This window comes from Malus sylvestris, chromosome 12 (genome assembly GCF_916048215.2).
Source record: "Malus sylvestris chromosome 12, drMalSylv7.2, whole genome shotgun sequence".
NCBI lineage: Eukaryota > Viridiplantae > Streptophyta > Magnoliopsida > Rosales > Rosaceae > Malus > Malus sylvestris.
In genome coordinates this window covers 22538194-22553294 of record NC_062271.1, presented here as the reverse complement: position 1 = coordinate 22553294, position 15101 = coordinate 22538194, and the positions used below count along the sequence as shown (strand labels likewise).

At 37.6% G+C, this 15101-nt stretch overlaps 1 protein-coding gene and 1 pseudogene across 1 annotated transcript; one reads left to right on the top strand and one right to left on the bottom strand.

Annotated features, from left to right (window-relative positions):
- Positions 1-4657: 4657 nt before the first annotated feature.
- LOC126592262 (uncharacterized) lies at positions 4658-6761 on the bottom strand. Its single transcript, XM_050257979.1, has 2 exons — positions 4863-6761; positions 4658-4687 (listed from the first exon to the last, which is right to left on the bottom strand). The coding sequence occupies exons 1-2, from the start codon at positions 6759-6761 to the stop codon at positions 4658-4660; spliced, it is 1929 nt and encodes a 642-aa protein (XP_050113936.1).
- Positions 6073-6179, top strand: LOC126594659 (small nucleolar RNA R71; annotated as a pseudogene).
- Positions 6762-15101: the final 8340 nt, after the last annotated feature.

Genomic DNA, 15101 nt, shown 5'->3' with positions numbered 1-15101 from the left:
CCTCTTCGAAATCTGAGCTCCGTCGAGTGCAGAGGTTGCATGTGACGAGTACGGACAAATCTGGAACAAAGGATGGCCCGTGGTTTCTGAGCAAGCTTAGCTTTTGAGAAAGCGAACGCCGCTTTGATTTTTTTTTTTTTAGTTGGGCTCTTCGATATCCGGACTTGCCTCTTCGATCTCCGAAATCCCAGCGCGTGCTGATTTTTATAGAGGTATGCAGGACGTTCAAAGCACACTTGAATTTCTGCCTTCAAAAACTCCCTCTTTGCATTTCTACAATCTTGACTTGTCCGACCTCTGATTTCCTTAACACCTCTGAAAAATGGCTGGCCCTTCCGACCGTCGTTTTGACTTGAATCTTGGTGAAGAGGCAGCTCCGCCTTCACCAGACAACATATGGCGCCCATCCTTCATATCCCCTACTGGCCCCCTTACCGTTGGGGATTCGGTGATGAAGAATGATATGGCAGCTGCGGTGGTGGCCCGGAACCTTGTCACTCCTAAAGATAACAGACTGCTTGCAAAACGGTCTGATGAATTGGCTGTTAAGGAGTCTCTGGCTCTCAGTGTGCAGTGTGCAGGTTCCGTGTCCAACATGGCCCAACGACTCTTTGCCCGAACCCGTCAAGTTGAATCGTTGGCGGCTGAAGTGATGAGTCTCAAGCAGGAGATTAGAGGGCTCAAGCATGAGAATAAACAGCTGCACAAGCTCGCACACAACTATGCCACAAACATGAAGAGGAAAATCGACCAAATGCAGGAATCTGATGGTCAGATTTTACTTGATCATCAGCGGTTTGTGGGTTTGTTCCAACAGCATTTGCCTTCGACTTCTGGGGCTTTACCGCGTAGTGAAGCTCCAAATGATCAACCTCTGATGCCTCCTTCTTCTGTGGCCCCGCCGACTGTTGAGGCTCCGCCGACTACTGAAGCTCCTCCTAAGCAGCCTATGTGAAGGCTCCCTCTTTTATTTATCTGCTCAATGTTCCTTTCCCTTTTTTTTTATGAATGAAAAAAAATATGTTGCAAGAAGTTGTGGTAGAGATTGCAAAATCATTACCTGCATAAAGGAACAAAAGTAGGAGTTAAACACACAAATCAGAAAACAAGAGAAAAACAGAACAAGAACATTTAAAATTATTCAAAATAAAAATGAAAGATAGAAAGCTTGGGTTGCCTCCCAAGAAGCGCTTTAGTTACTGTCTAGAGCTAGACATTCTGTTGGCAGCTTGATTCAAATAACAGGTTCCTTCAAAGTGATGGAATCCTTAGCAAGATCATATGAAGACTCCTTGTATAACTTCAAGCGATGTCCATTAACTTTGAAGACAAAACCAGTTTGCATGTTTTGGATATCCACAGCCCCATGAAGATGAACCTGTACAACAAGATATGGACCATTCCAACGTGATTTGAGCTTTCCTGGGAATAGTTTCAATCTTGAATTAAAAAGTAAAACCTTCTGGCCCGGTTGAAACTCTTTACGAAGGATGTGAGCATCATGAAATTTCTTGGTCTTATCCTTGTAAATCCTTGAATTCTCATAAGCATCATTCCTTATTTCTTCAAGTTCATTCAACTGCAACTTCCGTTTCTCTCCCGCTGCTTGGTAGTCAAAATTGAGGTGCTTAATAGCCCAATATGCCTTGTGCTCCAGTTCCATAGGCAGATGGCAAGCTTTCCCATACACCAAACGAAAAGGAGACATCCCAATCGGTGTCTTATAAGCTGTCCTATATGCCCACAAAGCATCAGTAAGCTTTAAACTCCAATCCTTTCGAGATGAACTGACCGTTTTCTCAAGAATCCTCTTGAGCTCCCGATTAGATACTTCAACTTGTCCAGATGTCTGTGGATGGTATGGAGTGGCTATGCGATGGTGAATATGATACTTGGCACAAAGGGAAGCCATGGTGCGGTTTAAGAAGTGTGTACCTTCGTCACTGATGATAGCACGAGGTACTCCAAATCGGGGAAAAATAGTATTCTGCAAGAAACCGAACACCACAGAACTTTTGCATGTTGGAGAAGCTATTGCCTCCACCCACTTAGAGACATAATCAACTGCCACCAAGATGTAGAGATTGCCATGTGAAGACGGGAAAGGTCCCATGAAGTCTATACCCCAAACATCAAATAATTCAATCACCAAAATACTTTGTTGGGGCATCTCATTTCTCTGAGAAAGATTTCCAACTCGTTGACACTTATCACAAGCCTGGCAGCATATGTATGCATCTTTGAATAAAGATGGCCAAAAGAAACCACTCTGTAAGATCTTGGCCGCTGTCCTTCTTGGTCCAAAATGACCACCACAGGCATAGTGGTGAGCAAACTTCAAAATGCTTTCTTGTTCTTCTAAGGGGACACACCGACGAATGATTTGATCTTGGCAATGCTTGAAAAGGTATGGCTCATCCCAAAAGTAGTGTTTTACAGTGGAGAGGAACTTCTTCCTTTGTTGGTAACTGAACTCTGATGGTATTTCTCCAGATGCCAAATAATTTGCGATGTCAGCATACCATGGTACTTGATGAGTAACCGCTAGAAGTTGCTCATCTGGAAAGCTCTCTTGCAGGGGCAATGAATCTGCCTCATCAGTGCTTGCATTTACTAATCTTGAGAGATGATCCGCCACAACATTCTCACGTCCCTTTTTATCTAGGATCTCCAAATCAAACTCTTGCAAGAGAAGGACCCATCGAAGCAATCGTGGTTTGGCCTCTTTTTTAGACAATAAGTACTTGAGAGCAGAATGATCAGTATACACAATGACTTTAGCACCAACTAAGTAAGATCGAAACTTTTCAAGAGCAAATACCACTGCAAGTAATTCTTTTTCTGTAGTGGCATAATTCAGCTGAGCATCATTCAAAGTGCGGCTGGCATAATATATAACATGGGGGAGCTTGTCACGTCGCTGACCAAGAACAGCACCCACAGCGTAATCGGAAGCATCACACATGAGCTCAAAAGGAAGGGTCTAATCTGGAGCTGTTATAATTGGGGCTGATGTGAGAAGATCCTTCAATTTGTTGAAAGCATCATGACAATCTGCATTAAAATCAAAACAAGCATCTTTAGCAAGTAAATTACAAAGAGGACGACTAATTTTGGAAAAATCCTTGATGAATCTTCGATAAAAACCAGCATGTCCCAAGAAAGATCTCACATTCTTCACAGAAGTTGGTGGTGGTAATTTGACGATCACCTCAATCTTTGCCTTGTCAACCTCTATTCCTTTGCTTGAAATCAGATGTCCTAGCACAATGCCATGCTTAACCATAAAATGGCATTTCTCCCAATTTAACACAAGATTAGTCTCCCTGCATCTTTCCAAAACCAAAGACAAGTTATCCAAACATATATCAAAAGAATTACCAAAAACAGAAAAGTCATCCATAAAAACCTCGACAATATTTTCAACCATTCCAGAAAAAAATACTCATCATGCATCGTTGGAAAGTGGCAGGGGCATTGCACAATCCAAATGGCATCCGTCTGTATGCAAATGTACCAAAAGGGCATGTAAACGTTGTCTTCTCTTGATCCTCAGGGGCAATTGGAATTTGGTTGTACCCTGAATAACCATCTAAGAAACAATAGAAAGAATGACCAGCTAGTCTCTCGAGCATCTGATCAATGAATGGCAGCGGAAAATGATCCTTTCTAGTGCTGTTATTAGGCTTTCTATAATCAACACACATTCGCCATCCGGTGGTCATCCTTGTGGGCACAAGCTCATTATTATCATTCTTCACCACAGTAATACCAGTTTTCTTTGGAACCACCTGAGTCGGGCTCACCCATTTGCTATCCGAGATTGGATAAATGATACCTGCATCGAGTAACTTCATCACCTCAACTCTTACAACTTCCTTCATGATCGGATTTAGACGTCTTTGAGCTTCAACAGTTGGTTTAGTCCTAGCCTCCATAAAAATCCTATGCATGCACAAAGCTGGACTAATGCCTTTTATGTCAGCAAGTGTCCACCCCAGAGCATCTTGATACTTGCGAAGAACTCTTAGTAATTTGTCTTCCTCCGTGTCATTAAGATCAGCAGCAATAATAACTGGCAAGGTCTCATTCACCCCGAGATGAGCATACTTGAGGTGGCTCGGCAGTAGCTTGAGCTCTAACTTCGGAGCTTGCTCACTTGAAGGAAGAATGGGCTGCTTAGGTATTCCAAGGCTTTCATAAACATGTCGCCACCTTGGATTATGAATTGGTGCACTATTCAATGCAGCGATGATGTCCACCACATTTTCTTCCATAGATAAAGTAGCATCATGGTTGGTGAGGCAAGTTAACAGCTTATCATTAGATGATCGTGAGGCAAAGTTTGCATGCACAATCCCATCCAAAACATCAACACGAAAACACTCTTCAGGTTCGAAAGGACGCTTGACAGCTTCAAAGAGTTTGAATACAACTGACTCTCCTTGCACTCTTAAGGTTAAAGTACCTGCTTCCACATCAATAAGTGTCCGGGCGGTGGCCATGAACGGTCGGCCTAAAATGAGAGGCACTTCCTTGTCTTCCTCCATGTCAAGTACAATGAAATCAGCTGGGAGGTAGAATTTATCTACTTTAATAATCACATCTTCCAGAATACCCAAAGGATAGGTCACGGACCTATCTGCCAATTGAAGACTCACAGATGTGGGCTTGAGTTCTCCTTCACCTAATTTTTGAAAAACAGAATAAGGCATAAGGTTAACATTTGCTCCTAAATCAATCAATACTTTATGAAAATCAAGACTACCAATAGTACAAGAGATAGTGAAACTCCCCGGATCTTTCTTCTTGGGTGGTAGCTTATGTAAGAGGACAGCACTGCATTGCTCAGATAAAATCACCTTCTCGTATTCCAAGAACTTTTTCTTTTTAGAACATAGCTCCTTCAGAAATTTGGCATATGATGGGATCTGTTTAATAGCATCTAATAGAGGCAAATTAATTTGAACCTTAGCCAACGTCTTCATGAATTCAATGCATTGTTGATCCTTGGAACGTTGTTGCTGCCTTTGTGGAAATGGCAAAGGTGGCTTGTATGGTGGCTTGTCAGAAGGTGCAAATAAACTACCAAGGCCTTTTTCCTTGTTTGCATCAAAGTTGGGTCGAGATTGCACTTTGTCACTTTCACTAGGATCTGGAATACCTGCTTCAGAAATAGCCTCTGACCGAGACTTTGCAGCTAATGGTGCATTTTCAGTAAGTTCTTCTTCTTCCACTTCGGCTTCATGGTGCACCACTTCTCTGTTGTCATAGCTCTTGCCACTTTTCAATGTCCGTATTACCTTGCAATGCTCCATCCCTCTTGGATTTTGCTCAGATTGGCTCGGGAACTTTCCTTTCTCTCTTTCATTGAACATGGTAGCAAGTTGTCCAACTTGAGTCTCCAAATTCCCCACTGATGCCGTGAGATTCTGAATGCTAGTTTGTGTGGATTGGACAAAATTGTTGGTGGTATTAGAGAGAGCAGACATATGTTGAGCTAGCTGTGACATTTGGTCTTCAAGAGATGGTTTCTTAGTCTCACTAGTTGATTGGTAAGACTGTTGGTATTGACGTGGCTGTTGGTTGCCACCCCAACTGAGATTGGGATGGTTCTTCCACCCAGGATTATATGTATTGGAATAAGGGTCACTTCTGGGTCTAATGAAATTATTCACCATATTCACATGCTCTTGCACAAGCTCAGGGTAGCTATCCTTGTTGGGGCATTGAGTGATGTCATGAGTTGTTACACTACAAATGATGCACGCTTCTTGGGCATTGGGCATGGAAGAGACCTGCATTAAGGCAGCAAATTTGGCATTAAAATTCTTTTCCATTTTAGCAATTTGAGCAGAAACATTAGAAGAACTCTGAGAAATCTCAAAAACTCCCCTCTTTTGTGTTTGTTCTTCTGTCCATTGTTGGGATTCAGAAGCCATCATATCAAATAACTCAAATGCTTCCCTTGCTGATTTTGACATTAATGACCCTCCAGCAGATGCATTCACGTGACTCTTGGTGGTGGCATTGAGACCATCATAAAATATGTTCATTTGAAGGTTAGAATCAAACCCAGCATGAGGACATTTTGTGTACATCTCATTATACCGTTCCCAAGCTTCATGGAAAGACTCATTCGGCTTTTGAGCGAAAGCCAATATCTCTTTCTTGAGTGCAAGCGTCTTGGAAGAAGGAAAAAATTTATTGAGAAATCTTTCTTGCAATTCTGTCCATGTTGTAATGCTATTGGCAGGCAGAGAATGCAGCCACGCCTTGGCTTTGTCCTTCAAAGAGAACGGGAACAAACGTAACTTGATAGCTTCAGAAGAGAACCCTCTGATTATGGTGTTGTCACATGCCTCAATAAAATCAACTAAATGCATGTTGGGATCACTGTTTGGCAACCCATGAAAGGATGGCAATATGTTGAGGATGTGAGGTTTGATTTCAAAGGATGTCCCATCTTGCACATCTGGATATATAATGCACCTTGGCACTGCATTGATTCTTGCCGCCAATGAATTCCTTAAAGGTTGACCTGCTGCAGGTAAGGCTAGGGCCATGTGTGCGACTGGTGTTAAATGTTGGAAAATCGATGTGCTGCTCTCAGGATCACAGAACAAATCCTTAAGAAAAGTATCACCAAGATTGGAATTTTGTGCTAAATATTTTTCTCTAGCTAACTTCCTTGCACTTCTCTCTGGTTCAGGGTCGTAAGGAATAAGCACTTGATTTTTGGACCTTGTTCCAATCACCATATACTACACCTGAACAAACAACAGAAATATTAAGCCACAATAAAAATAAAAGTAAAATAAATAAAACTTAACAGAAATTAACTAAACAACAAAAAAGAAAAAGAAAATAAGTAAACCTAGATGAATTAAAAACACAATTTATGCAAATTGGCAACCACTAGTTAATTAAACGAAGACAAATAATCTCACACCACACATCCACTACACTTAATCAAAGATCAAAACTCAACTAAATTAATTGCTGTTTTTTTTTTTTAAATAATAATTTTTTTTTTTTTTTAATAATATGTGATTTAAAACAGAAATTTGTGAAAGGGATACATAAACAGATTTCTAACACAAATATACAACATTATTACGGTACCAAAGTTAAATTCACCATTAATGGGCTTAATAAAAAAGGATTCTTTAAATTTTTTTTTAATTTAATAATTAATAAAAATAAGACATAAACATAAGCATAAGAAAAATAAACACAAAAACTCGGGAACTGTTGGCACAGTCCCCGGCAACGGGGCCAATTTCTTGATAGCGATTTTACCACTTGTAAAACAAAGGGTTAAACCATAGAAAATTCTTGCAAGAGAACAAGTGTTTGTAGTATAGAATGGCTCAAGCAAGGTCGATCTCCTCAGGGACTGATATAAACAATTTACGAGTTTTTGTGTATTTAACTTATTTAACTCTAAGAATTACACTAGTTTGACGAAACTAAATATTACTGGATGTGACTTAAACAAATATCTAAAATGGGAATTGATTTATAAGAATAATGATTCAACTTAAACAAAACTAGTAAATAAGGAAATTCAAGATAAAATAAATGACTGAAGAAAAATAGATTGACAATATGCTAGAGTTCAACCTTTACCAACAACACTCCTACGTAGCTATTCCAATTGCTTAAATAATTGAAAACACACATGCTTTGAAGGTTGGATTTTCAATTATTTAAGCAATTGGAATAGCTACGTAGGAGTGTTGTTGGTAAAGGTTGAACTCTAGCATATTGTCAATCTATTTTTCTTCAGTCATTTATTTTATCTTGAATTTCCTTATTTACTAGTTTTGTTTAAGTTGAATCATTATTCTTATAAATCAATTCCCATTTTAGATATTTGTTTAAGTCACATCCAGTAATATTTAGTTTTGTCAAACTAGTGTAATTCTTAGAGTTAAATAAGTTAAATACACAAAAACTCGTAAATTGTTTATATCAGTCCCTGAGGAGATCGACCTTGCTTGAGCCATTCTATACTACAAACACTTGTTCTCTTGCAAGAATTTTCTATGGTTTAACCCTTTGTTTTACAAGTGGTAAAATCGCTATCAGGCTGCGGCCAGGTTATTGGGAATGATGGCAATTAATAGGAGTCAAGATAAAACTTTGACAGTCTCAGGATCTAACTTTTCCCGCCTCTTGTGTTACTAAAATAGACAAACAAAAAATACAATATCTTCCACTATGAAAATAATAGGAATATAAAAACATTCTCACAAAAATGTGGACACTCTATCTTGATTTCTGTCCAGGGAAACCTATCTGCTGTCATGAGTTTGTAGAGTAGAGAACGAGTAGGCATCTATGTTTAAAAGGAGTTGTATCACGTTGTACAGATCAATATGAAAAACATGAGTTCTACAAAATTCAAAGTTAATGAAATTATTAATAATCAAATCTTAATTGGCTATTGACATGCTACTTACCATGTGTCCTAATATCATTACTTCGTAACACATATATTAACTCTCTCCAATATTTTTGAGGTTTTTATCACAAATGGTCTCTGAAATTGATTCCCACCATTCAGATGGTTATGGGTCTGCTATCCCCTAGTTCATGTCTCATTTGTGTCTCCTTATGTAATTTTGTAACACGTGTCACTCAATTTAACCCTATAGAAACACTATTAACTTTTTTTTTCCTATAAAATTAATAAAAATTAAAAAATTAAAGAAAACAAATAAAGTAATAAACCCACAATAACTCACCACCCCAACAGCCACCCCTCGCCCCAATCACCGACCCTTTTTGCTCCCAATTGCCGGTCTCTTTATGCACCAACCCATCATCATCATCTTCTTCTTATGGATCAAATCAAAAACCCAGTTTAGTCTCCCACAACCCATCGGTTAAGGGTCGTCTTCTTCGTCGTCAAGAGAGGATTATGGGTTATGGGTTTTTTAGGTTGAATTAGCGGCAGAGACACAAATGATTTGGGGGGATGTCTTGGGATTGTGGATTCTCCTACGGGTTATGAGATTGAGGACTGTGATAAGTGATTGGATTGATGGGGTTGACTAGGACGATAAGGATGATGAGTTTCCACGGGGTTTAAGGCCTTTTTTTGAAGGATTGCAGGAGATTGGGGGATGGATTGTAGGGAGATTGGAGATGATGAGTTTCAATAGTGGTTTTTTTTTTTATAGTTTTTTTAATTTTAATTAAATTTTATGCATAGTAACATTGTTAAGTTTTAAAGTTAAGTGGAGGACAAGTGTCTCAAAACTAAAGAAGAGACACAAATGAGACACATAATTTGGGACAACAAACTCGCGACCCATTCAGATGGTCCATAAAATTGAAAATCAATTAATGTAGTCCTTGAAAATAGGTGTCGCAAATCAATATGGTCATTCCGTCACAATTATGTTAAAAAATCTGTTAAATGCTGATGTGGCACATAAATGGACCCCATAAGTCATTTTTTCTCACAAATGATCTCTGACATTGACCCACGACATCAAAACGGTTCTTGAAATTGACTCGCGACATCAAAATGGTCCCTAAAATTGAAAATTGATCAATGTAGTCCTGCAAGTAAGTGTCTCAAATCAATGTAGTTCTTCCGTCACAATTCTGTCAAAAGTTTTGTTATATGCTAATGTGACACATAAATGGGTCACACAAGTCTAATTAAATTTAAAAAAAAAAAATTACAAATAGGCTTAAATAATTTAATAGTAAATAAAAAAATTGTCAGCCCAAAAACCCAGTCCTGCAATCACTTCCGATCTTAGTCCACATTTCTATACCTTCTTTGCTTTCTATTCTCTATAAAAACATCTCAATACACCAATCGTTACACACTTCAATACCCTTCACCGAATCAAACCTAGATTGAGATCACCTTTGGTGATAACTTGACCCATTGGCAATGACTTTTGGGACATCATCATTAACATTTAGGCAATCAACATCCTCACAACCATAATCTTGGAGAGCTTGTTCGGCATTTCCCTGGTGGTCTGGTGATGCGAAGAACGACGAGGTTTGCCTTGAGATAATAAGGTTATAACCGATGTGTGTCCATTGTTGGTTGAAAACTATTTCCACACACCCTCTTAGGCCTTGGTTAAGCCTTGTGCCTTTGAGAATTTATGGAAGTGATCTCTCTTCGGAGTAGACCCTACTATAAGGAAAAAAAAAATCCATTATGCAAAAAGGTATTTAGACAATTTTTTTAATTAATTATTAAACCCACATTAGCATATAACAAAGTTTTTTTTTTACAGAATTGTGGTGGAATGATCATATTGATTTGCGACAACTATTTTCAATGACTATATTGATTGATTTTCAATTTTAGTGACCATATTGATGGTGTGGGTCAATTTCAGGGACCATCTTGATGTTATGGGTCAATTTCAAGGATCATTTGTGGTAAAAATCCGTAAATCTTATGGGGCCTATTTATGTGCTACATTAGCTCTTAATGGATTTTTTAACAGAATTGTGACGGAATGACCACATTGATTTGCGACGCCTATTTTCAGGAACTACATTGATTGATTTTTAATTTCAAGGATCATCTTGATGGTGAAGGTCAATTTTAGGGACCACTTGTGATAAAAACCCATATTTTTGTAGGGTGTATTTTTGTTCACCACCTTTAAGTGGTGGTGATGCTCAGACTTTATTCATCATCATTGGATGAGTTTAAATTTTGAGATTTATGTTTATCCACTGCACAAATCTCGAATTTAAACTCATATATCAATGTTAAATGAGCATCACCATCACTTGAAGGTGCTAAGAAAAAATATTCTCATTTTTGTAGGAGGATTAGGAACTCTTCTGATCAATTCTTTTGATTTTGTAAAAATTGTCCAACTCATATTGATGATAAAATTTTGAGAGAGAGAACCCTCTTTATGAAAATAAGGGCATTTTTCTTTGCACCGTGTCACATTTTGCTCATATATGTCTCTTTCAATCCTAATGGTCTCCTATGAGAGTTTGTCACTTGTGGGAGGATTCCTCCTGCACTAGAAATATCTCTACTTTATCTTTACTGTTGTGTATTTATGCTCTGGCATCACTTGTGTGATAAGGGTGTAAGAATAAACCCTAATTATTTATTGTTAGCACAATCCCAAGATCACAACTAGAGTACATGAACGAAGACTTACCTCGAGCAGCCACTGCAATAGTTTTCTTTCTTTTTTAAAAAGGGGACAACTGGTGGCAAGCCACAGTTACCCTCCTCTTCCATGGGCCATGAAGACTCACCTAGGCATTTTAGACTCACAGAGACATTTCTACCCACTCAAGATGTTATGTTCTTATAGTGATAGACCCTGGTACTCCAAATATTTCTTTGTGAGCAGGGAATTCCTTTAAATAGAAGCAACAACAACCAACTCTCATCTATCGCGGTGGGTTGCTTTGATAACTATTGCCTCTAGTTCCTCACGTTCATGGAGTAGTGTTGGCTTTAAAGCACGATCAATGTATTTTCCTTAATTTCAGGATGTTGTTTCACACGTTTTACAACCATAAATTAGTTTGTATTTTTAATACAATATTTCTCCTTTATCCTAATTAGTGTAGACCCATTTATTCTCTTTTTACACCCAACTTATCATTTTTTTATCTTGAAATTTCGAATGTGCCAAATAATTCTCTTTTTACACTCAACAAGAATAGAATAAATAAATAAATAATCCAACATTAGGCAACTCCAGCCACCACATCTGTCCAAACCCCAACCACCCCCCTTGCGCCGGCAGACCTTCCCTACCACACACAACAATTTGAAAATTTGGAGAACCTTAACCCCTAACGACCCACCATTAAAAAGAACAAAAGAAATTCATGACAATATTTAAAAAAACAAAATTCATGATAACATTAAAATTATGATTCTACACATATAGCACACTTGATGGTCCAACACAGTTAGATTTAACTGATTGATAGTTTCATGGAATTCGGTGTGTTAAAAGGACTGCGTGGAAGATGAAGTTGGTATGTGGTTGGGGAAAGATCGGGAGAGGGGTAGTGATGGCTGAAATCTTAAGAATTTTCATTGTAGGTGGTAGGGGAAGTGGTGGGGAAGGGTAGAAATTGGGAGCAGTTGGGGTTTGGAGAGATGGGGTGACCCATAGTTTTTTGTACTGGAATTTTATTTTTTACTTTTTGTTCTTTTTCATTTTGGGTGTAGCGAGAGAATTGTTGGACACAATCAAAATTTGAAGACAAAAAAAAAAAAAAAGTTGGGTGTAGAAAGAAGATAAATGAGTTTGAATAAAATTTTCCTTCCAACAAAGGTTTCTAATTCGCACACTGTTCACTCTGCTATTAGTTGGTTTATGTTTTAATTTACTTGCACTTTCCACATCACCATCACTTTATGGTTTCGTCACCTTCTAGGTGTCGGCCAAGAATCACGATTCGAGTGTCTTGTTGGACATTCTAGGTCGGGTATGTCATTTCACAAACTTCACAATATTTTAGAATAATGTAGCCCCATCAATCATTACAATAACACAACTGATATAAATCAAAGCAATGAGCAAACATACCTTTGAATTGATTATTTACGAATTTGAACATGACGGTGAGAGTGGAGTGAGTGAAAGGGCAATAGAGAGAGAGAGCAAGAGAAGACAGAGAAAGCACAAAAAGGGCAAAGAGATAGATACCACAAGGGCAGAGTGAGACAACACAGAAAGAGGAGCAGAAACGACGTTGCGAGGAAGAAAAATAAGTTTTTGAGCCTATTATAATATATCAGACCTTTGCCAGACGAACCAATTTGTCAAGCAAGGGTCTAAACCTTCATCGGGCAAACTTAGGTGGCTTGTCAGGCAAAGGTTGCATAGAAATACAGCGCAGTTAAATTTTGGCAAAAAATTGTGGGAACAATGGATTCAACAAACACTTAAAAGTTTGATAGTTGGAACAATGAGATCTCGTACTATATTCAAACAAGTTTGATAGTTGGATCGTTGAAATTACTTTCATAGACTGTGTATCTTATGAAAACAATGGATTCAACAAACACTTAAAAGTTTATTCTATACTTTTATTAAGTAGAACGTAAAATTTTGTAATAACCACTAGTGTAAATATTTCAAATTGATATCGGGGCAATTCATTGCATTCTTCTAGGGTCAAGGAGTGTGGTTGTAAAAATCATCAAAATCAGAACTAAAAAAAATCCTTAAGTCGTGATGATACATTTTCAACTGTTGAAAGATTTTGTCACGTTACCCAATCCTGGAAACTTGCATTTGGTGATTTTTGGCGTACACGATATCGAAGTATATACAAATAAGTTTGACCGTTAGATAGCTGTAATTAGTTTCGTACATTACATATCCCATGAAAACAATAGATTCAACAAACACTTAGAGTTTTTTTTTTTTTTTTTTGAACAAACGATATCATCTATAGTTAACGGGTGGGGGAGCAGGTTGAGCCTCACAACGAGCTAGCAATAATGTGGTTCAAATTCGCCTTTGACGAGAATCGAACATAAGACTTCTCACTTACAAGTGAAGAGGAATACTACTAAACCGTAGTACTAAGCGGCAACAAACACTTAGAGTTTAGTATATACTTTTATTAAGTAGAATGTAAGATTTTGTGATAACCACCAGTGAAAATATTTTAAATTGATGATCAGGTCCATTCATTTTATTCTTCTCGGGTTGAGGATTGTATTTGTAAAAAATCATCAAAATTGGAGCTAAAAAAAAACCTTAAATCGGGATGATACATTTTCAACCATCGAAGGATTTCGTGCCGTTATCTAATCCTGAAAACCTGAATTTGGTAACTTTGGCGTATGCGATATCGGAGTATATTCAAACAAGTTTGACGGTTGAATCATTGAAAATAATTTCGTAGATTGTGAAAATCATTAAAGGAATTGAATATGCAAAAATGTCCATCACCTTTGCCTGACGAAATATTTCATTTTGATTGATGAAATATAAACCCTAAACCCTAAGTCACCAAGAAAAAGGATAAGTGACCAACAATTTTTTTAATAAATAGGGGTTTGCTTGACGAAATGGTTCGTTGGGCCAAGTTAAGCTCATTGACAAATAGGTTTTCCGTCGGGCAAAAGATGGCATAACACGTGCCAATATTTTTTCTTTGGCACGAAAACTTTGCCTGACGAAGGTTACTTTGTCTGTCAAACGTGTTTGCCATAAATTTCTAGAAAAAAAAAAAACCAAATTGTAGACCAATTTTGCCCAACCAAAATTTTTATTCCATTGGATAATGTTTCTTTATCGACGTAAGGTGGTTAGTCAGGCAAAACTTCGTTAAGCAAATGGTAATTTCTGGTTGTGGGAGCTTCGAACAAAAAATATCGAATGTAAGGCAAACACTTTTAAACAACTGAGCTACAATCCATTTGCAAGTGGAAAATATTAATTGCATAAATGGGTTTGACGCCAAAGAGTGAGACTAGATGTCAAAATTAAGAAGGGGTGTGTTATCCACACACCCATTTTTACTTCACACACATTCTCTTAATTTTTGGCTGTCGAATCGAATGAATTGTGTGATGTAATTGTTTTCTCGCATCCAGTGTTTAAAATATCAGTATCGGTGGAAATATTGATATGCAAATTTATTGAAATACCGATGGAGATATCAATACCAATATCGATATCGATTGCCTTCGATGGAAATGATGAAAATTTGCTCAAAAACATAAATATTTAAAGTTATTGTTTAGGGAATGTCATATGAAGCCACAACATATCTATGAATCATAAATTAATGATTAGATTGTGTAAAATAAAGTATGTGATATGCGCAAATGAAACTTCTTTCTAATGCTAAGTAATAAAATAATAAAATAAACCATTGCACTAAAACGAATCAATTATACTAATTTAATTGAAATTTTCATCTTGAAACCCTAGATTGTATAGATGAAAACTAAAAAATAATTCATGTTAAAAGAGGGAATAAAGGATATACGTCATTCATTTTGTGTCTCTCGAGAAAACGATTTGCAAATTTTCTGCCGAAATTTTTTTTCAGGATATAGAAAATATTGAAGAAATTGACTGATTTATAGAAATATCGTG